Source organism: Nanorana parkeri, unplaced genomic scaffold, assembly GCF_000935625.1.
Source record: "Nanorana parkeri isolate BGI_ZX_2015 unplaced genomic scaffold, ASM93562v1 scaffold271, whole genome shotgun sequence".
NCBI classification, from domain to species: Eukaryota; Metazoa; Chordata; class Amphibia; order Anura; family Dicroglossidae; genus Nanorana; species Nanorana parkeri.
This window is the reverse complement of record NW_017306539.1, coordinates 840,848-860,693: the sequence shown is the minus strand read 5'-3', so window position 1 is coordinate 860,693 and position 19,846 is coordinate 840,848. Positions and strand designations below refer to the sequence as shown.

General features: G+C 40.3%; 2 protein-coding genes across 2 annotated transcripts in view; one reads left to right on the top strand and one right to left on the bottom strand.

Moving 5' to 3' along the window:
- LHCGR (luteinizing hormone/choriogonadotropin receptor) overlaps positions 1-13,500 on the top strand; it is a 109,108-nt gene extending 95,608 nt beyond the window's left edge. Inside the window, exons 10-11 of the mRNA XM_018557193.1 lie at positions 11,087-11,167; positions 12,261-13,500. Of these exons, the coding sequence (XP_018412695.1) occupies positions 11,087-11,167; positions 12,261-13,392 (1,213 nt within the window). The 3' untranslated portion in view covers positions 13,393-13,500. The remainder of the gene's footprint in view (positions 1-11,086; positions 11,168-12,260) is intronic.
- A 5,344-nt stretch (positions 13,501-18,844) lies between these two features.
- GTF2A1L (general transcription factor IIA subunit 1 like) overlaps positions 18,845-19,846 on the bottom strand; it is a 50,457-nt gene continuing 49,455 nt past the window's right edge. The window contains exon 10 of the mRNA XM_018557201.1: positions 18,845-18,952. Coding sequence (XP_018412703.1) covers positions 18,845-18,952 — 108 coding nt within the window. The remainder of the gene's footprint in view (positions 18,953-19,846) is intronic.

Here is a 19,846-nt window from a genome sequence, read left to right as displayed (position 1 = left end):
ATCCAGTTTAAACGATTTTGCCAGAGAGAAATAAGAAGCAGTGAAACTCATAACTAGAAATCCCTTGACATCTTTTTGACACACTGTGGGTAATTAAATCCCACTAGCACCAATATTCTTTTTTTTTTCCTTGGCAACGAACATCAGACTATAATAAAAGGAAAATTTCCCCCTCTGAGCAGTTCCAAAGCTTAAAGATATCTTCGGTAATATTGCCTCACTGCCCTAAGTCAAAAAGACTTGCCTTGTGTATTAGAACACTAACTTTGAATAAAATCTATATCAGTGAAAAAGTTCTCATGCATGGGCCTTTGTTGAAGCAAAACCACATCTAAAAGTCTTGAAAAATAAAAAAAAAAAAAAAAATTTAAAATATAATATAAAAAACACTTACTGAACTTCAGCCTTACCTTCAGTCTTGTACATTTGTACAGACTCCCCTCCTGTACTGAAAATACTGATTTTATTACACAATGTGAGCTTCTTACAGTGTGCATTATGAATTGCAGCAAGTTACTGTAGATAGAATCTACCTTTTTTCCTGGCTGGTGGCAGCATCATCTAGTCTTTTCTTGCCCAAATTGTCCCTGGCCTGCCCCTTTCATTCATTGGATATCAGTTCTTTCAATCACGGAGGCTCAGCATTACACGTGGGCATTACCAAGGGTGGCCTACATGCAAATGCAATCTGCCTAGGAATGTCTATTCGTCCAGAATGACAACCACCCATCAAAGCATTTTAATATGTGCATAACTCATTCCTAGAATCAGCCCACTGCTTGCATTAGGGCTGATGGTTCTTGAGCTGAGTCCCCAGGCAGGGTGCTGTTATTGTTTTATAAAAGCTATGTACAGCACCCTGCCAGCTCCTAACACCAGCTATGATCTGCCTGCATTGCATAAAGAAGCACAGAGACCCATATATAAATTAATATTAAACTGAACTGCCTATATATGGAATACCCTTAAGATTATCCTTGTAATTCTGTTTATGCTGTCTACGCCCTGCATATTACTTAACTGGATAATGCCTAACTGTTGTGGTAATCATGGCAAGTGCTTAAAAGAGAACTATGGGTTAAGTGTTTTTACCCATAGTTCTCTTTAGGGTCACGGGAGGATATATACTAACATCCTCCCATGACCCAAAGCTCAGTATATGGTAGGCTATTGCCCGCGATATACTGAGAGTGCTGCAGCCGGGACAGATCCCGACACTACTGTCTGCATCCACCCAGCTGTATGAGTGACAGTCTAAAGGCAGAGCCAGCTGTGCCCGTCCCCTCTCCTGTTCGTTCCTCCACTCAGCGTTGGATGATCGGAGAGGGGAGGGGGGAATCTCTCACAGTCACCGCTCACTGCAGGGAGACTATCGGGAAGTGAGCGGATCGGCTGCATGTTTCTGCTCACTTCCCGATCCATAGAACCGGCCTGTGACAGCTTCTTTTTCACAAGTCGGCTCTAACTATGAGGATGGGTGGAAATCACTCACCTCATAGTTCTCCTTTAAAGAAATAGACACAGGCAATTGGCCTACAGAAGAGTTTTTTTACCATGAAAGCTTGATGAAATTTCCTCCGCAATGAGCCATTACAGTAAGCTGAATAGCAAACACCGTCCACTGCTAAATACTACATTTAATGTTTCTGTCTACTTCACTAATCTCCTGAGATAGTTTTTAAAAAAATAAGCAGATATTAATTTTCTGTAAGTGAGTATTTGCCTATAGCCATGGCCGGATTAAAAGTATTATGGGGGCCTGGTGGTGTTGGTCGGTCGAACGGGAAGCAGCAAAGGCGGCTCTCTGATTAGACGATTGCTCGCTCCTCACTGGGGTCTCCCGGGCCGCCTAATATGCCTGATTAGAGAGCCGCCAGAGTTCTTTAGTTTTTTTGGACCTCATAAGAATGCTGGACCGCTTCACTTCCAGTGAAGAAGTCTCAGCTGTTGGAGGCATGCTAGTGTGCGCGGCCCAATCTTTGTCAAATCAGCTGACAGGGTTGAGGATTTTCACAGGTGAGTTGCCTGCAATTTAAAAGTATATAAATAAGATAATAAATAGAAAACTTAGAGAACACCGTCCATGCTGTGTAAAGGCATGCCTAACTGATCAGAGCATTTGGACATTCGAGCGGCCATATTGAATCAGGGAATTAAGCCACTGTTTGTTTTCCAGGGTAGAGGATTTTTCAAAAGATGCAGTTCACTGATTGGCTGATTGGCTGTCTTTTAATATTCTCATTAAAATCTTTGCTTCACTTGCGCTTGAAAGGTCAGGAGAACAGCTGAATCAGATGACGTGGCCGCACTGGAAATGACGAGGTCGAGAAATTTTAAGGGTCAAGAAAAATAATAGAACAAGGGCATATACACGTTAAGCCCATCACACCTCCAACAGCTGAGACCAGCATTCTTTTGAAAACCAGATTGCCATTGGGCATGCCAAGGCGATACGGGCCAGCCGTGCCTATTTTCAGTGGTGGGTCTGGAGCTGGCGCTCCAGTAGCCCCTATGTTTAACCGGCTCTGCATATATCTAGGCAAAACCCTTCCTTACAACGAGGCTAATTTACTAAAGGGGTTGAAAACCATTACTGAATAAATTGAGAGAAGATTCACTTTAATTACCCAATTACTGTATGTGAAAATAGATGTATTTGTTTATTTCATTTGCACATAACTAGGCATTCAGTGTGAACACCGCTACAATTTTTTGAGTGAAAATTCTGATCTCCTTTAGTAAATCAGCCCCAGTGTTTATGATCATTAATAGGTTGCTAAAGTATAGAGAATAGAGGGAGGCCAGAGATTAGCTTTTTTAACAATGTCGATGACAACTTCCCATGTTTTAAAGCTTTTATCCATGTATAACAGTATGATGCAGCAATATTATTTTACATTTGTACCAACTGTCAAGTTAATAATTTTTATCTTGGCTAAGAGTGAAGTGAATTCATTGCCAAAATCAGAAAAATGTTTTAAAGGAAAAGAGTAAAATGTGCAGTTTTATGCTGGCCACAGACCTTACAACCATCGCAAGACTTTTGTCTTGCGATGGTTGTAAGGTAATTAAAAAAAACGTACGATCTTGGACAGACAGATCGTACTTTCGATAATCGCAAGCCCGCCCCGCTGAGGGGCAGGCTTCGATGACCATAATGCTGAACGGGCAGTGTGCGCTTGCGCACACCGGTCTGTGCGGCATTTATCTTACGAACATGCCACACACCCGCCCACAATCGTACGATTCTCGGCGGGTTTTCGAACATGTTCCTAAGATAAAAGTCGTGCGACCGTACAGTAGAAACGTGAGCTGAAGCAGAGACACCGGCACTCCAAATTTGCAAAATACGTCTATTTATTGACGTGCATCGTGGTAAAAAACAACGAACGTTTCGGGGTCACAAAGGATCCCCTTCATCAGGTAAAACATACGTACAGTAGAAACGGTTGCACGCCTTCAACACACCTTGCGATAATCGTACGATCGCGGGATATCCCGCGATTATCGTACGATTATCGCAAGGTGTGTGGACACCTTTAGGTTGGATCTTTCCTCAAGGGTTGAATGGTGGATACCTCTACTATCTAATTTAATTTTCTTTTTTCCTTCATATGCACACATTAGTTATACAGTAGCTGAATAACCTGCATCCAAATTTTACAAGTCCAGGTATACAAAATATATTCTAGTAACTATGGGATCACTGAAAAGGGAAATCACGTTACTACTGAAAAGGGGGTGAAAAAGTTTGGATTTTTGGAAAGGCTACATAGTCTGTAACTTGCAATTGTGAATACCCAATGCTTGTAAACCTGTCTCTTAGTCCCCGTTCAAAGTAGCTCGTATTTTTCAGCATAGAAAAGCTCCGCACAAGAAATCCTATTGATTTTTATAATGCCCGTTCACGTCTAAGAAAAGAAGAGAAAGAGAAAGAAGCTGAACACTGGAAAAAGGTATACGGACTGCTTTTTTGGGCAGATCAGCGTGATTAGGAATGGCAAAAAGGTTCACATTGTGCTGTACATTATACAGCAATGCAGAATACCACCAACTATAGAGGACTACAAATCTCACCAATACATTATGCAGCAATGCAGAATACAACCAGCGATAGAGAACTACAAATCCCAGCAGTCAGATAACATGGTATCATGGCTGGGATGAGGAGGAATGTTCTGCAGACAGAGATAACATTGTACTGTGGCTGGGATGAGGAGGAATGCTCTGCAATCAGATAACATGTACAATGGATGGGTTGAGGAGGAATGCTCTGCAGATCTCAGGAGCGGAGCCGTTGTACCCGGGGGAACCCCCAATCTCTGCCCCACCATCTCTGCACCCTCCTGATCTGTGCCCCCACCATCTCTCCCCCCCCAATTTGTTCCCCCACCATCTCTGCCCCACCCCAAATTTTACCTTACTCGGAGGGGGCTGCATGGTGCCGCTGTCTGGGTGCCTTTCCTGGCTGGTCCCGGAGTCAGTTCCTGCCAGTGCTGTGTCTCAGCAGTGTAGATGTGCATCCGCTAGCACTGTAAGCAGCTCCACGAGGTCCCCTTATGGCAGCCAAATCCATAAAAAAATGTAAAGGGCCGGTATCGGCTTTAAGTGTCGGGGCACTCATGAAAATGTCCAGCATCGGCACCCATACTAGTATCGGTATCAGTGCATCCCTACCCGAAACCATTACATTTATCTGCAAAAACATCACTTCCTTGTAACTATGCAAGCATAATATTTTCTTTTCAGTTATATGGATTACTCTCATACAGATTTTATACAAGCTGCATTGGGCTGTGATCAATGTAAAAACAATTTAAAGGGCTGAATAACTGAAACCATTCTTGGCAGTGATCACATTCTTGTTCTCTTCTTGTTCTGTTCTTGTTCTGTCCTCAGAGGTGACATTGTGCCCTTTCATAGTCTATTAATATGTCCTGTATGAATATGCAATAGCCTTAACCCCATCTAATGATTGACTTTCGAAGGCTTTGAAGTCAAGTAAACTTTAGTTAGTGATTATTTTCAGGGCAAATACATCAACATTACTGATAGGGTTAACTTTTTTAATCAGTAATGATCTGTAGTTTTCTTGTTTATTTTGTGAATATAAGTTGAATTAAAGTGAAACTCCAGCTTAATACACAGTAAAAATATATTTGCTGCCACACAAACCAAAGGATTAACAATTCTACCACACAGCATAGTCAGATATGTGACAGACTAATTTCCTGGTTTTCATCATCTCTACCCTGGACATCAAATTAGTATCATCAACTCTGTCTAGTTAGCAGGAAGGTGATCCATAAAATGATCTGAAACTGGTGGGGGTGATTTTCTTGGCTGTGCAATGTGGCAGAGGAATATGGATCCCAGCAGGGGCTGTACAAAATTACACAAAATGTGTGTGCATGTGTGTTATAGGTATATTTAGCTATACAGTATACCTTTAGGTAAACAGTGGAGTTCCACATTAACCACTTCATTTTTGCACACATGCTAAACTCTTAATTTTTGGCTAGAAAACTGCTCAAAACCCCTAAACAATTATATATTTCCTGAAAGCAGAGGCCCAGTATAAGAAAAAATGCTAGCTGCAATTTTTTATGTTGCACAATATTTGCACAAATGTTTATCAAATCAACATTTTTAGGATCAAATACACTAAAATTTATTTTAGTACACGCAAACACTATATAATACAAAATGTTCTGGTAAAATATAAAATACGGGTAAAAAAAGTTGGGTAAATGGATACAACAAATCAAGCCTTAAAACTACGTGAGCCTGTGTAATGGCAAAAAACTATAGTAACCCAAAATTGCCCATTGGCGAAGCCTTTAAAGCCTTTACTGCTCATCAATTTAGAATTTTCATTGATGGCACTAAAATGATTGCTCTCACTCCAGCGTTTGCAGTGTTATGTAACATTTGTGTCACAATCCTCATTTTTGCACATAGGCGCACGTTTGTGTTTGTATGTGCATGTGCGTGAGGGCGCTTTAAAATATATATATTTTTTTTTCATGGTGGAGGGTGGGGGTATACTCCGCTACATACAAGTGATCAGGCAGATCTACAGCCACCCAAACGCTTTTATGTGAAAGTCATCACCAGCTGACAAAAAAAAGGGTTACAAGTTCACAGCTGCTGCAGCTGCTGTGATCTTGGTGTAACCACCTCAGGGCCATGGTATTTATATACATAGGTTGTGGTTCTGAAGTGGTTGAAAAAATACATTGCCCATCATTTTGAAAAATAAAAAAATCCGCTGGAGCTGCAATGCTCATCTCTTTGCCATCTATCACAGACTCGCTGCTCTGCGATCCAGCGCTGCTCCTCTTCCAGTTTAAATGATGCCCAGCATCATTCAATCAACTGAAGTGTATAGTATTAAGCCGAACAGGGCTCACAGGAGGATGTGGCATGTCATTATGTGGCACTGTTTTCTGCAGAATTCATTAACCTGCCCACCCCACCAGCGGAGGAAGAATACACGTGATGTCACATTACTAGACCAAAGCCCAATGGAAAAAAGGTATGTATACACATATATATTTAGCACTGCAGCACAAGCATACTGCAGAACACTGTGGACCTTGGTCAAGTGTTCAGTTGGTAGGTTTAAATCTGGCTCACTGCATCACCAAATTCAGAATACTAAAAAAATAAATCCAACACTTCTGATTGTGTAAAATACCTGCTTTCCCGCCACGTGCTGTGGTATCTTCCACCAACTATTTTATCATTACAATGGCCAAAACAAGGAAGACATAGACCACAAAAGAAGACTGAGAGAAGATGGCACAGACGGCTGTGGAATGACGAGGGAGCATGCAAAAATGTCATAGCTGAAACTTTACAAATGCAGATGTAAATTTTCACTGCGGCAAGTTCTCCCACCAGGACCTTAGCCATCGGCTACTCTTTAAATCAAACCAGACAAGTTTGTTTCCAGATCTTAATAAATGTTATGATCCTTGGAACAATGCAAGATGTTGTGTGTACACTCACAACTATGCTCACAACTCAGTGATGATGGGATAAAAAAGTATGACCCTTACTGGAATGCCATTTAACAGACCTTCACCCACTTAATTGCTGGGGCACTTCTTCATTCACCCACTGCTCCTTTCATTTTTAATCAGCAAATGCTGCTTACCAACTGTTGTAGGGTAATCATTTCCTGTTGAAGAGACCAGTGACCCCAGCTGGCTAGCAGTATGCTGACAGCCTCCTTAGTGGCCCCCGTTAGTTCTGCAAGATGTTCATTTGACATAGACTCCTTCTCCCGATGCCACTGGAAGAGAAAAATCTTTGAGCTGAGCGATGACATCACCCAGACTTTTAAGAATATTTTTCAGCTGTTTAGGAAAAGTAAGTAAAAAATATAAAAGAGTCTTTTTCTAGGGGGGGTGGGGGAAAGGCCATCCTACTTGGTCAGAGACAAGCTTTAAATATTGTGGAATCATGACTTATTTGCATTCAGGGAGTTTCCTTGAACAGGGTAAATGGTACATGGTCAAAAATAAATTATAACCATATATGGCAAACACATTGTTAAATTAGTAACACCATAAAGTCTTGATGCCCCATATTAATCTTCCTGAATTCAGGTTTACAGAAACAGCTTTTACTATGTTAATGATGTTCCGTTGATTACTATTTGCAATCCAGAACTGCATAAATAATGGATTAAAATTGGAAGCCAACTCAGTCAATGCAGCAACACTGCTATGTACGCTTTTACAGACAATACATAATAAGATTATTACCAACAATGTGATAATTGCAGTGATAAAATAAATGGCGTTTTTACCATTCTGTTAGTAGCTGATAATTCATTAATTCCAAATTATTTAAAACATTACTTTGTGTTTTTATTGCATTCCATATAATGTAACTAATTACTAAATATCAAAAAACACATTTATGGCTGAACACCAGACATACAGCTACAAAAGTAATTTGGTTTGAAAACCAGGTGAATTAGTGAACTGCATTCATTTTTAATTTTTTCGAAATATATTCATAAAGACAGACCCAGAGAGACTGAGCGGAGGGTCTACATGACTGGGGGGGGAGGGGGATTGTCCTGGGAGAAGGTGTTAAAAATAAAATGGGAATTAGCTGTTCTTACCTGATTGGACGTTGGGGTCAGGTGTCTGGGAGGAGCAGCACGGGTTGGAACTGCAAGGGCTGAGGGGCGTTCTTTCTGGAAAATCGATGGAGGTAGCAGGTTGTCCCAGCCTCCCTCCTTGAATTTTGAGGTTCTGCTGGTTGCAGGGTTCTTTTTATGTCACGGCAGCTTGGCGGGTGCTGTCCTCGAGCTGGTTGGGGTGTGGCTGGGGACATGGGAGGAGTTTTTGGGAGAGGCCTTATTTGGGCTGTTGGGCACCCAAAGACCCCTTCTCAGATCAACAGTCGTTATCATCCATCAGTGATGATTTGTCCAATCATGGGTTTCCAGGATTCCTAAACGGTGGGATTCTTAGATTAGACAGATCTTCATACTATAGGTATATTAAGACCAGTGTTGTGACAAAGGTTCCCGTGTCAGAAAATATAACCAGGTCTGTGTCTTCCCTACAGACTACACTGTAGTCGAGCAATACAGCCTGGTCTGAGATGCGCTCCCAACCTGTAAATGGACAGTGAAGGAAAGGCTGCACACTACTGAGATCAGCAGGCTTCGCTCTGGTCCAGTCAGAAATCTCCCGGTTTTAAACTGACAGCACTGTGCAATGCATTGGAGCATGACTGGCTTAAGGTGCCCATACACCTTACGAATATCAGCCGATTTTCGCATGCGATCGTGTATTTGTCCGATATTCGTAAGGTTGATGGGCAGTGTACAACCGCAAATACTGTACAAATCGATCGACGTTTGTCTAACCAGCAGGTTAGAAAACTGCGGTCAATCGTACGATTTTCGCAAGGTTGGTGGCGTTTCCTGTACGTCAAAATTCGTACGATCTACACTGCACATGTGCAGATGAAAATATGCGCGGTCGATTACCGCAATTCATCCAGGTGCTTTCTTCTAATTACTGCTGATCCAACCTTGCGATAATCGGGGCAGGATGGGGCCGCCGTACAAAAATCGTACGACGGTTCGATCATCGGAAGAAAAGGGTCGTCCCATGATCGCAAGGTGTATGGGCAGCTTTGCAGTGCTACCCACCCAGACTAAATCTGGCTAAGTGGGAGATTATGATAGGTGACTATTAAAAGATATGAATACAGGTACGCTAGTTGTGTGTAAACAGAAATACACAATAACTGCTTAGTAAATCATTGGAATAATGTTTGTAATTTATTTGTCTGAAGTTGAGATTTGAGAAGAGAAGTAAAGCCAAACCTTTTTTTGGCTTTTCTTTCTATTTTGGGTCACAGGAGTACACTTACTAATGTACTCCTCTGACCCAAAGTCAGCATATAGGGGGCTACTGACAGCGCAGAGCCACACTGCAGCCAGGAAAGATCCTGACAATATTGCTGGGATCCACCTGGATGCCTGATTGACAGCTGGCCTCTCTAGACCCAGAGCCAACTGTGCCCACCCCCTCTCTTGTCTGCCCTCCAGTGGGAAGGGAGGGGGGAGAATCCCTGCAGGGAGCGGTGACTGACATTCAAGGAGGAGACTGAGCTGTGCAATCAGCGATTATATGATCACTCCGGTAAGGTCTCAGTATAGAGACAGTGTGTGAAAGCTGCAGTGTCTCACGCTGGCTCTAAGTATTGGGAAAAGTACATTTAACTCTCCCAATACTTCTCATTTAAGGAAAGCTCACTTTGTTGTTGTGTATAATATGTTTATTCCCCACTTTGTAATTTCAGTCTGTAGGGACCCAGTGGCATACCTTATCTTGCTGGATGAACATCGACTACTCTCTTTGCCGGAGTCCATCACCAAGATGGCCACCAGCAGTGAAGTGCATGAGACGTAGTGACGGGTACACCGGGTGACAACAGGCGGCCGCACTAAGTGATACCCGGCCTGGTGACGCCCCTGCTTATACTATCCTGTTATAACATCAGCACTGTAATAGGAATACATACTAGAGTTGTTTTTGATAATGCAATCAAAGCTTACTTGAAAAATCCCTTTTATGCACTGAGTGCTGCCTTCTGTTTGCCCATTACTTTCAACAATTTCTGTGGATTCCCAGTTTGCTTTGCCTCTCTTTCCCTGCTGCTTGATATGATCCAATCTTAATTTCTCAAGACTACAAATCCCATGATGCATTGCTTTCAGCAAGCTTTGATAATGTTACAATGTTCAGACAGTAAGTTACAGTTCAGAAGGCAGTCTCTGTGAGTTTACAAACTTCTAGATTGATGTGGTTATTAGCAGTGGGATAGAACTTTCTAGAATATTCTTAGTTGTTGTCCATAGATACCCTTTAATGCTCTCTTTGTCAAAATACTATTTGCCTAGCTGTCATTCTGGAGCTTTTCCTAAGAATTTTGAAGTCCTTATCTGCATATTTGTTCCAAATTATTGACACTGACTTTCCCAATTTGAGTATTTGCTTTGAGTCACCAGTTCCAAGTGTTGAAGACAGAGGGTCATCATAACAGCCAGGTAATCACACTTCCAGAAGGAGGTCAACATTTTAATTATTATTAGTGTAGAACCCATTATATTACCCAAGGAACTATTGTGTTTCAGAACAAAAATACAAACAGTTACAAAAATATGTTAGAGTGTTTAAAGCCAGAAGACATGAGATCTTTCTGAAAAGCAAAAGGCATCTTGTGGATCTACGTGGTTTGCACTGTGGTGTTTGTATGTTCAGTAAATAACAACTGGTGGAAATCATTCAAACAGGTAAAATGATTTGAGGACAATATGAAATCATATGGGGGTTTTCAGAGAAAATTAAGAAGAAAAATAGTATTCCATGACAATGATTTATGGCGACCAATCATGTTTCTTCTTTAGTCCTCTGGGAAAATAAAATGTGGAATTTGATTGGTCACCTAATGGCAAGTGCTCCACTGTAGATCTTTTGTCACGCTTTTGAAAATAGGACCCAGACAGATCAAATGAGATTGAAAATTCTGTTCTCTTGTTTCTAAGGTCAAATTCCCCTCTACACTTATTCGGAAACCTGACAAGCCAATGTGATTCCTCTTCTCGAAAGCTAGCCAACGACACAAAGTAAGTAAAATCAAATGGTGGCATCACTCTTTCCATAAAGCAGGGGTGAGCAACTCCCGCCCTCCAGCTGTGCTAACTACAAATTTCAAAATGCATCTGATTTCGGGAGTCATGCCTGTAACTGTCAGTCTTGAAATGCCTCATGGGACTTGTAGTTCCACAAAATCTTGGGGGCCTGGAGTTGCCCACCCTGCTTTAAAGTACATGTCCAGCTAAAACTTTTTGATACTTTTTTGGTTTTGAATAGAGAGGGAAGGATTGGAACCCCTATTAATGGAAAAAACCTAATCCAGAAATTGCCGCACTCCAAGTGTCTTCACCGAAAAAGAAAAATCTGCATTTATAGAGCAAATACATAATGTGTGTTTCTGCCCATATGTGCTCAGCCTCTAATGTGTTTTACCATTCTGACTTCTTCATAGAGATCTCTATATGTCTGTATATATATATGAGTTAGCCGGAATGGTGGAATGCGTTAGAGGCTGAGCACACATGAGGAGAAACAAACACACATGAGGAGAAACAAAAAGTATTTATTTGCTCCATAAATAAAGATTTTATTTTCAGTGAAGACCCTTGGTTGTGCGGGAATTTCTGGATTGGGTTGCTGTAAGCGGCAGCGCACATGTCTGCCTGCACCTGGTATGCAATTGCAGTGCAAGCCGGTTCTGGAATGTGAGGTTTTTTTACTTATGTCTGTCTGGTGAAACCATTTTTACTGGGGCAGAAATGAGGGGAAAGCTTCAGCACAGAGCCGCAGTATAAAAAACTCTATAGGGGTTCTAATCCTTCCACTAGGTGGGAATGCAATGTCAATTTCAATCCTACTCAACATCACGGGGCTACAGAGGGGAGTCTAAATTAATTGGCTCCTGACAGGAAGTGGCTGTGCAATGCTTAGTGTCGCACAGCATTTGTAGGAAGTAATATTTAATGTGCGATTAGATACAGGCTGACAGCATGGAAGGGAAATGAATACTAGGAAAGACTTTAGGAGGTATTTGCAAAAACATATTGTTAATTATATAATTTTGGCATTTGTGTTGCTTTATTTATTCTAAACATTTTATATAATGTGTACCTTTTCTTGCAGCATTGAGCTAGCCCCAGACTATGAGGAATTGTGTCATCCTAAAACACTGAAATGTACTCCAGAGCCAGATGCATTTAACCCTTGTGAAGACATCATGGGATATGACTTTCTTCGAGTACTGATCTGGTTCATTAGTATTCTTGCCATTGCGGGCAATGCTGTGGTTCTGGTCGTCCTTCTGACAAGCCATTACAAACTCACAGTTCCCCGATTCCTAATGTGCAACCTGTCATTTGCAGACTTCTGCATGGGGATTTACTTACTTCTGATTGCATCAGTGGACTCCAAGACCAAAAAACAGTATTATAATCATGCTATTGACTGGCAAACGGGAAGCGGATGCAGTGCGGCAGGATTCTTCACGGTGTTCTCCAGTGAGTTGTCCGTCTATACTTTGACTATAATCACCCTGGAAAGGTGGCACACCATAACCTATGCAATGCAACTGGACCGAAAGCTGCGGCTGCGCCATGCCATCCTGATTATGCTGGCCGGCTGGATTTTTTCTTTGATAATTGCCATTTTACCACTTTTCGGAGTTAGCAATTATATCAAGGTCAGCATATGCTTACCGATGGATATAGAGACACCCCTTTCTCAAGCGTATATTATACTAATCTTGGTGCTCAATGTCTTGGCTTTCATCATCATTTGTGCTTGTTACATAAAAATTTACATCACTGTGCAAAATCCGGAGCTAACGCCAACCAACAAAGACACCAAAATAGCCAAAAAGATGGCAGTACTTATTTTCACCGACTTTACGTGCATGGCACCCATATCATTCTTTGCGATTTCAGCAGCCTTTAAAGTTCCCCTCATCACTGTGAGCAATTCGAAAATATTGCTGGTTTTGTTTTATCCTGTGAATTCCTGTGCAAACCCGTTTCTATATGCAATTTTCACCAAGGCCTTTCGAAGGGATTTCTTTCTGCTTATGAGCAAGTTTGGATGTTGCAAGGCTCAGGCGGAACTCTACAGGATCAACGACGTTACTGCTTACACCTCAAACTGTAAAACCGACAGCCTATACACTGGACCAAAAAAGCCTTCCCGAGCTGATCTTCAGCTATCAAATGTCAACTGTCAGTACTTGAACATAAATGACAAACCAGCATGTATAGGCAGTTGAAATTTGGACTTGTTTGTCACATTTAAAGTTGTACAAATTATTCCTCACAGAGGACTTTCTGTAAATATGTAAATCCAGTTTATGTAAATATGAAGCACTCTTACAAAACTTGTGTTTTAATTGCTGTAAAAATTTATTTTTTGTATTATAGATTTGAGAGATACAACGCAGCTAATAAATGGAAAATGCTGTGACCCTAAAATGTTTGCCAATAACAGCCGGAATCATCGTGTTTTACGTAAAAATGATGGGATAAAACAAATAGCTCTAGTCAAGATAATGTAGTTAAAGTAACACTGTTGCCGATTAAAAAAATTAAATAAAGCAGCTCCCTGCAAAAAAAAAAAAAAATGTAAATCCTTACCCCTCCCTGCACTGCCAAACACCACTGTTAAGGTGAATTCATCCATAGGAATCTGCTAGTTAAGCAAAACATCCGGGAGTGTTGATCTTCTATGTCCCTTGCAGCGCTATCTACTTTCTTCTGGCGACCCTTATATCACTAGTCACTACAGGACACATTGGTAAAGTGGGGGTAGGCAAGAGCTAACAATGAGCACTACAGGGGTCATAGTAAATCACACTTCTAGAGTGTCAGTTTTCCAGCTGGTTTCAGTAGGTTGTTCTTCATCAGCAGAGTGATGTTAGAAGAGACAGAAGTATTTACATCACATGGTGCTGTGATCAGCTATGACACTAGCCATTTGAGGGCTTGACAGTTGGCATGCCTTAAAAGTAACTGCTTTGGTAGACATTACATTGGTGGTAAAGTTCCACTTTAATTTGCAGATGACAAGAGGGACCCTTTAAATAAAGTATTCAATGTTACATGAAAAAAATATCTATAAGTGTTTAAAACTGGAAAAAAACATTTCTTGTTGTTTGTCAAGCATGTAAATGACTTCCTCTGCAACACAATTGATAACACTTTCAAAGTATTATATTCTAAGAAGCAAGATTTTACACACAGATGTTATTTTAAAGACCACTTACTTACTACTCTTGCATCTGTACTTAGTGGATTCGCAAAGAAGCATTGATGCATTTTCACAGTGGCAAGTGGAGTACCTGACCGATTCATAGAGAGATTAGCTAAAATCAACTGCCAGAGATTCCGTTTCAGATAAAGGAGGACAAGTAGGAAGGAAATTAATTAGGTTTTACAGGCTAAACTGGACTTCTTCTAATCTTCCTTCTCCAGGGAAAGAACTAATTATGCTTTATCAGCTTCCACTTACCATATGGAAAGGGAGCCAAGATTTCAAACATCACATACAGATAAATTCTGGTATAATGTAATAATTCTGATTTAAATAGACCCTGTCAACAGACCACGCATTTCCACTGAAAACTTTCCATACATTTATATTTGCATTTAGGATATATTATGCATGGTATTTACCATAAAAAGCCTCCCTTGTGTAGATTTGCAAAAGCCGTGAGGCTGCTGTGGGGCACTGCCATCTTGGATGTGGTGTCAAATGCCCCAACAGACTCAGACCTATCCCTTAAGTGAAACTTCCCTTTTGCTCCTCCCCTGGCAGCTACCTGAAAGGTTATGTAGGGGTAAGTAGTAAGGTGGAGGAGCCAGTACAAATAGTAATTAGACATTTCCATGGGAGTTGATGGCTATGATGTGGCAGGTGGAATGGGAGCTGTAGCAGTGCTAGGGAATGGACTCTTCCTGGAGTGGTCGAATTCCTTATCAAGTTCGAAGGCAAGTAAAGTAAAAGAAAATATATGGAAAGTAAAAACAATGCCAGGAAACATTTCAAACACTTTTTTTGGTGCTTTTACGTGCATTTTTTTTAAAGTTGGTGACAGAGACTCTTTATTGAAGTCTAACAACCAGAAATCGTCTTTTAAATTAAAGCTGAACTCCAGGCAAACAAGACTTTAAAAGGGTTGAAATACAAATATAGGAGATGCCTTACATACCAAAAGATTTGTATTTCAGTCCATCGCGTCGAGAAATTTACACAACCCTCCCACACAGCACAGCCAGTCTAAAGACCTGACTTATTTTTCTGCTGCAGTTAAGCAACACAGTTGGGCCCCTTTCACATGAGCCGTCCAATCGGGTCCACCTGTCAGTTTTTCAGTCGGACCTGATCGGATGCACTATACAAGTCTATGGGCAGCCGTGTGTAAACATCCATTAAACACCCGGTTAGCACAGGCTAGGTCTGGAAAAACAAGACCGCATCGTGCTGAAAGGGGCTGTAGGTAGAGTTGAAAATGTAACTTCACCCTTAAATAAACTTCATCCTTTAAGCAAAAATAATAATCAGAATCCCCAATGGATACACATGGATAATAACTACACCTGTGGAATGATCCTTACCCTCTTAGGGCCCATTTACAGCATAAGGTTGCACTAAACACGCAGGATCCTTGCATTTAGCACACACTATCACAAAGCTCATGCTAGCGTACACTAGGTGCACTGGTGGGTTACACTGCCATTCATTCTGACTAGTATCAAAATGCACTACCTGGCAGGAAGACTTCACTGCTTCTACTGAGAAATTTTAGGATAAATTGCTTCACAATGGCTGTAACTTCAGAGTTCGGTAGGGGCTAGTTTGGAAGCTTATTTACTGTTTAAGTATATGTAAATATTTGAAAATAAAGTTAAAAAGGTTGGGCATGCCTCCTCCTGCAACACACTGTTGTTAATTAAGATGCCCATCACTGTGATTAACTAGTGGAGTGCTGTGGTGAACCAAGGTACAGGTCCTCAAGAAAAGTCTAGGATTGTTTTCTAGAATATTCCAGGAGTTGGGGAAGGAGGGGCTTTCTTTTAAATTACAGTCAATGGGAAGCAGGTGAAAATGCAGAGTCCATTTTTGCACAGTCTCTTACATAATCCTTTTTTGCTTTTTGTGTTTAAAAGTAAAATGGGAACTGGAAAAGTTAGGAATTTAAAATAATAAAGACTTCATGAAATCAGAAATAACTGTAACCGTGAGATTAAAGGCTGGTCAAACATTGTTCAAATGACTAAAACTGCAGTAAAATAACCTTTTAATTTATGTCCGTATTTCTACTTTTTGTAAAGGAATAAAGATCATGTTATATACATACCTTTATGTGTAATGGACACATTAAATGTTAGCTATGCTGTGTAACTGCACATTTTATACTATGTGCTGTATTTTGCACACTCCAAACTGCTGTTCACTTTACATTGTACTGTACACTACTGTGCATTTTCTCCACAGAATCTTCCCTTGTACTCTCATTTTGAATATCTTTGGGAATCTCTACACAATAATATTGATAAGTATCTACAATTAGTTTTTTGTTTTTTTTTATTATTATAGTCACACACACACACACACACACACACACACACACAAACTTTTTTTTTAGTCACACACACACACACACACACACACACACACACACACACACACACACACACACACACACACACACATATATATAGCAGACTTGACATATAAAGCAATATATTTATTTGAATATAAAGCAAAAATAATAAACTTTACATTTCCTTATGACTTTTTTATTAAACATCACTGGCAACTAAAATGTCAGCTTGCATTTTACAATCCAAATGCAAACTCCAACAAAAGTACACAGATCAGTTTTATTACTTCTGACATATAATAGTTAAGCCTCAAGCTACATTTACAAATAATTCAAAGACGAATTTAACTCATATTAACGAAGACAACTTTATGTCAAATGTTCCTCCTGTACGTTACTATCATCACAATATCTTACAGTAAACCTCTTACAAGCACTACTGGTTGTATAGAAACAAGCTTGACAGACCTGTATGATTTTTAAAGAAGGATGACAAGTAGTTGCACAGGTCTAGATAATATAGAGCTATATATCTGTGCATTTAAGCAACTACATGACCATTTTCTGTGATTAGCATATTTGAAGAGCCACATTGCTCTTCAATAATGCTGCAGAGAAGATCTGTTTTATAAGTAGAGGTTGCATATGGATAATGTGGTTTTTATTCAATCATAGGAAGAAAAGTAGGTCAAGCTGAATTCAAGACTTGAGAATTTTTTAACAGATACTGAGTAGTCTGCCCACACTGTGACACTGCAGACCTCAGTGCTCTCTTCTATAGTTAAATAGGAAGCAAAACAAAACCAATGCAGGTAAAGTGAAAAGAACTCATTTTAGCGATAGTTAGTAATCCTAAAGAACTGAATATATGAAAAATGTAAATGCAGGGGGTTTTTTTTATGCAATTATTTCCCTTTGTAACCAACTTATATAGTGCCAGTATGTACAGATGTAGGTTTGTTAATGAAGAAATTAAAGAGCAAATAAACCTTTTGCAACACTTTGGTTAATCTGATATAGTATGGCGGGGCAGGGAAATAGCCAGCATCATTTAAAGTGTGACCCGAACACCCCAGCGAAACATCAGAGCCAGGTTGGTGACTTTACTACTGAAGTTAAAGCCAAACTCTCAGCATACTATACACCCATCCCAGCTCACGTACTGTCCCACACAAAATATTTTTTGTAATTACAATGCAGCATTTGAGTTTTTTTTGCATCGATCAGACCCTGTAGTGCCATCACAGCATCTAATCAGCATCCCTGCTTCAAGCCACAGGAGGAGGAGTCTTTAAAGCACCATATGTCTGATGAAGGCATGTCCTTACAGACCACAGACACATCATTACAGCATTGGAATTACACTTGACAATCAGCCCCACTCACACTATGTTGAGGACTCTAGGAAGTTTCTTGACAGAGTGTAGGCAGGACTGACTGGAGGCCGATGATGCCAGTTTGCTGAGGAAGAGGCTGGATGATGCTAGATGCCATGCAGCCTGAAAGCTACTCAGGGACTATGGACTGGAAATGTACACTACATTTGTTTGAACCACAAAGAGGTCAGATGAAGATAGCAAGGAAATGTAAGTAAATGCACACAGCATCAAGATTTATAAACTGAGGCTCAGGGCTGGGTTTTAAGTAATACAGTTTAGTCACCAACCTGCTCTCAGCCTCTGAATGGATAGTCCCAAAGCCCTCACCTATAAAACAATCAGTTTGTGATGACCGCTTGCAAATGAAATTGAGCTGATCAATATACACAGATTGTGGATAGAATGTAATATTGTAGAATGCATCTATATGAACATTACATTGTTGACTTGGCCATGCATATATGACAACAAATGAAATTGAAGCATTACCCATTACCCACCACACACACATACAGTGGATACTTTATAGAACTTAACATTCATAACATAACATAAATAGAAAAGAATGCTAATAACAAAGCTTTTTGTTTCTCTATCCCACTTTATAATATGACATTTGGCATGAAAGTTGAATCACAGTTTAATCATCTGAAACAGAACATTTTCACCCAACTTCCATTCTTATCAAAGCAAATAACACTAGAAGGATAGAGTGGGTTCAGGCAAAAATTAAATTTACTTCACCATTCGGCCTCCCCAATTGCTTTAGAAAAAATATAATCCTTCCCTCCGAAGCACATAACTCCATCTTTTAAGTAGAACTTCCACTTGTTCTTACTTCGATGTATCTGGAAAATTGAAACATATTGCAATCAGATATTTGCTTCTAGGAAAGGTAATGGTTCCGAACACCAAATGTCAGGCTTACATCCAAATACTGTGCACAGTATATTGTTGAAGAATATTTACATGAACTGTTTTATCTGCTAAAAGATTTTAAATTGTCCAGCCAATGTTCTGAAGCAGACATGTGTAGTGGTGTCCAGCCAATCTCTTGACAGACAGCAGAAGTGGGTTGGTGACCTCACTACTGCAATCAACCAGGAGCTAGGTGGGATGCTGGCCAGAGTGTCCAGCTCAGCTCCTGTTAACCACTGATGTCAGTGAGCTGGGCGGGACACCAGCTAGAGCATCCAAGGTTGCTAAGTGCTCATAGCAAGTCTATGGGGGTAGAACTCAGGAAATTAAATGTCCCCATTTTGAAGCCTTATATGCAATTTATTGGCCATAAAAAGTGTATGGGGATCCGGGTACTGCTCTGGGGGACATGTATCAATGAAAAAAACACTTTTAAAAAATACCATTTTTAAAGGAGTAGTGATTTAACATCACTTAAAATGAAACATTAAAAATGAAAAATTCCTTTTATATATGGTGTCTGGGGGGTCCCCTTTCACTGACCGTAAAGTGGCGCATCTGTATGATGTATAGAACCTGCTGAAGCAAAAATGACATTTATATACATTTTATTGATATTTATATAGAACTCTAATATATTACAGAAGTCATATATACAGTATATATATGAAAGGGGACCCCCCAGACACCATATATAAAAGGAATTTTTCATTTTTAATGTTTCATTTTAAGTGATGTTAAATCACTACTCCTTTAAAAATGGTATTTTTTAAAAGTGTTTTTTTTCATTGATACATGTCCCCCAGGGCAGTACCCGGATCCCC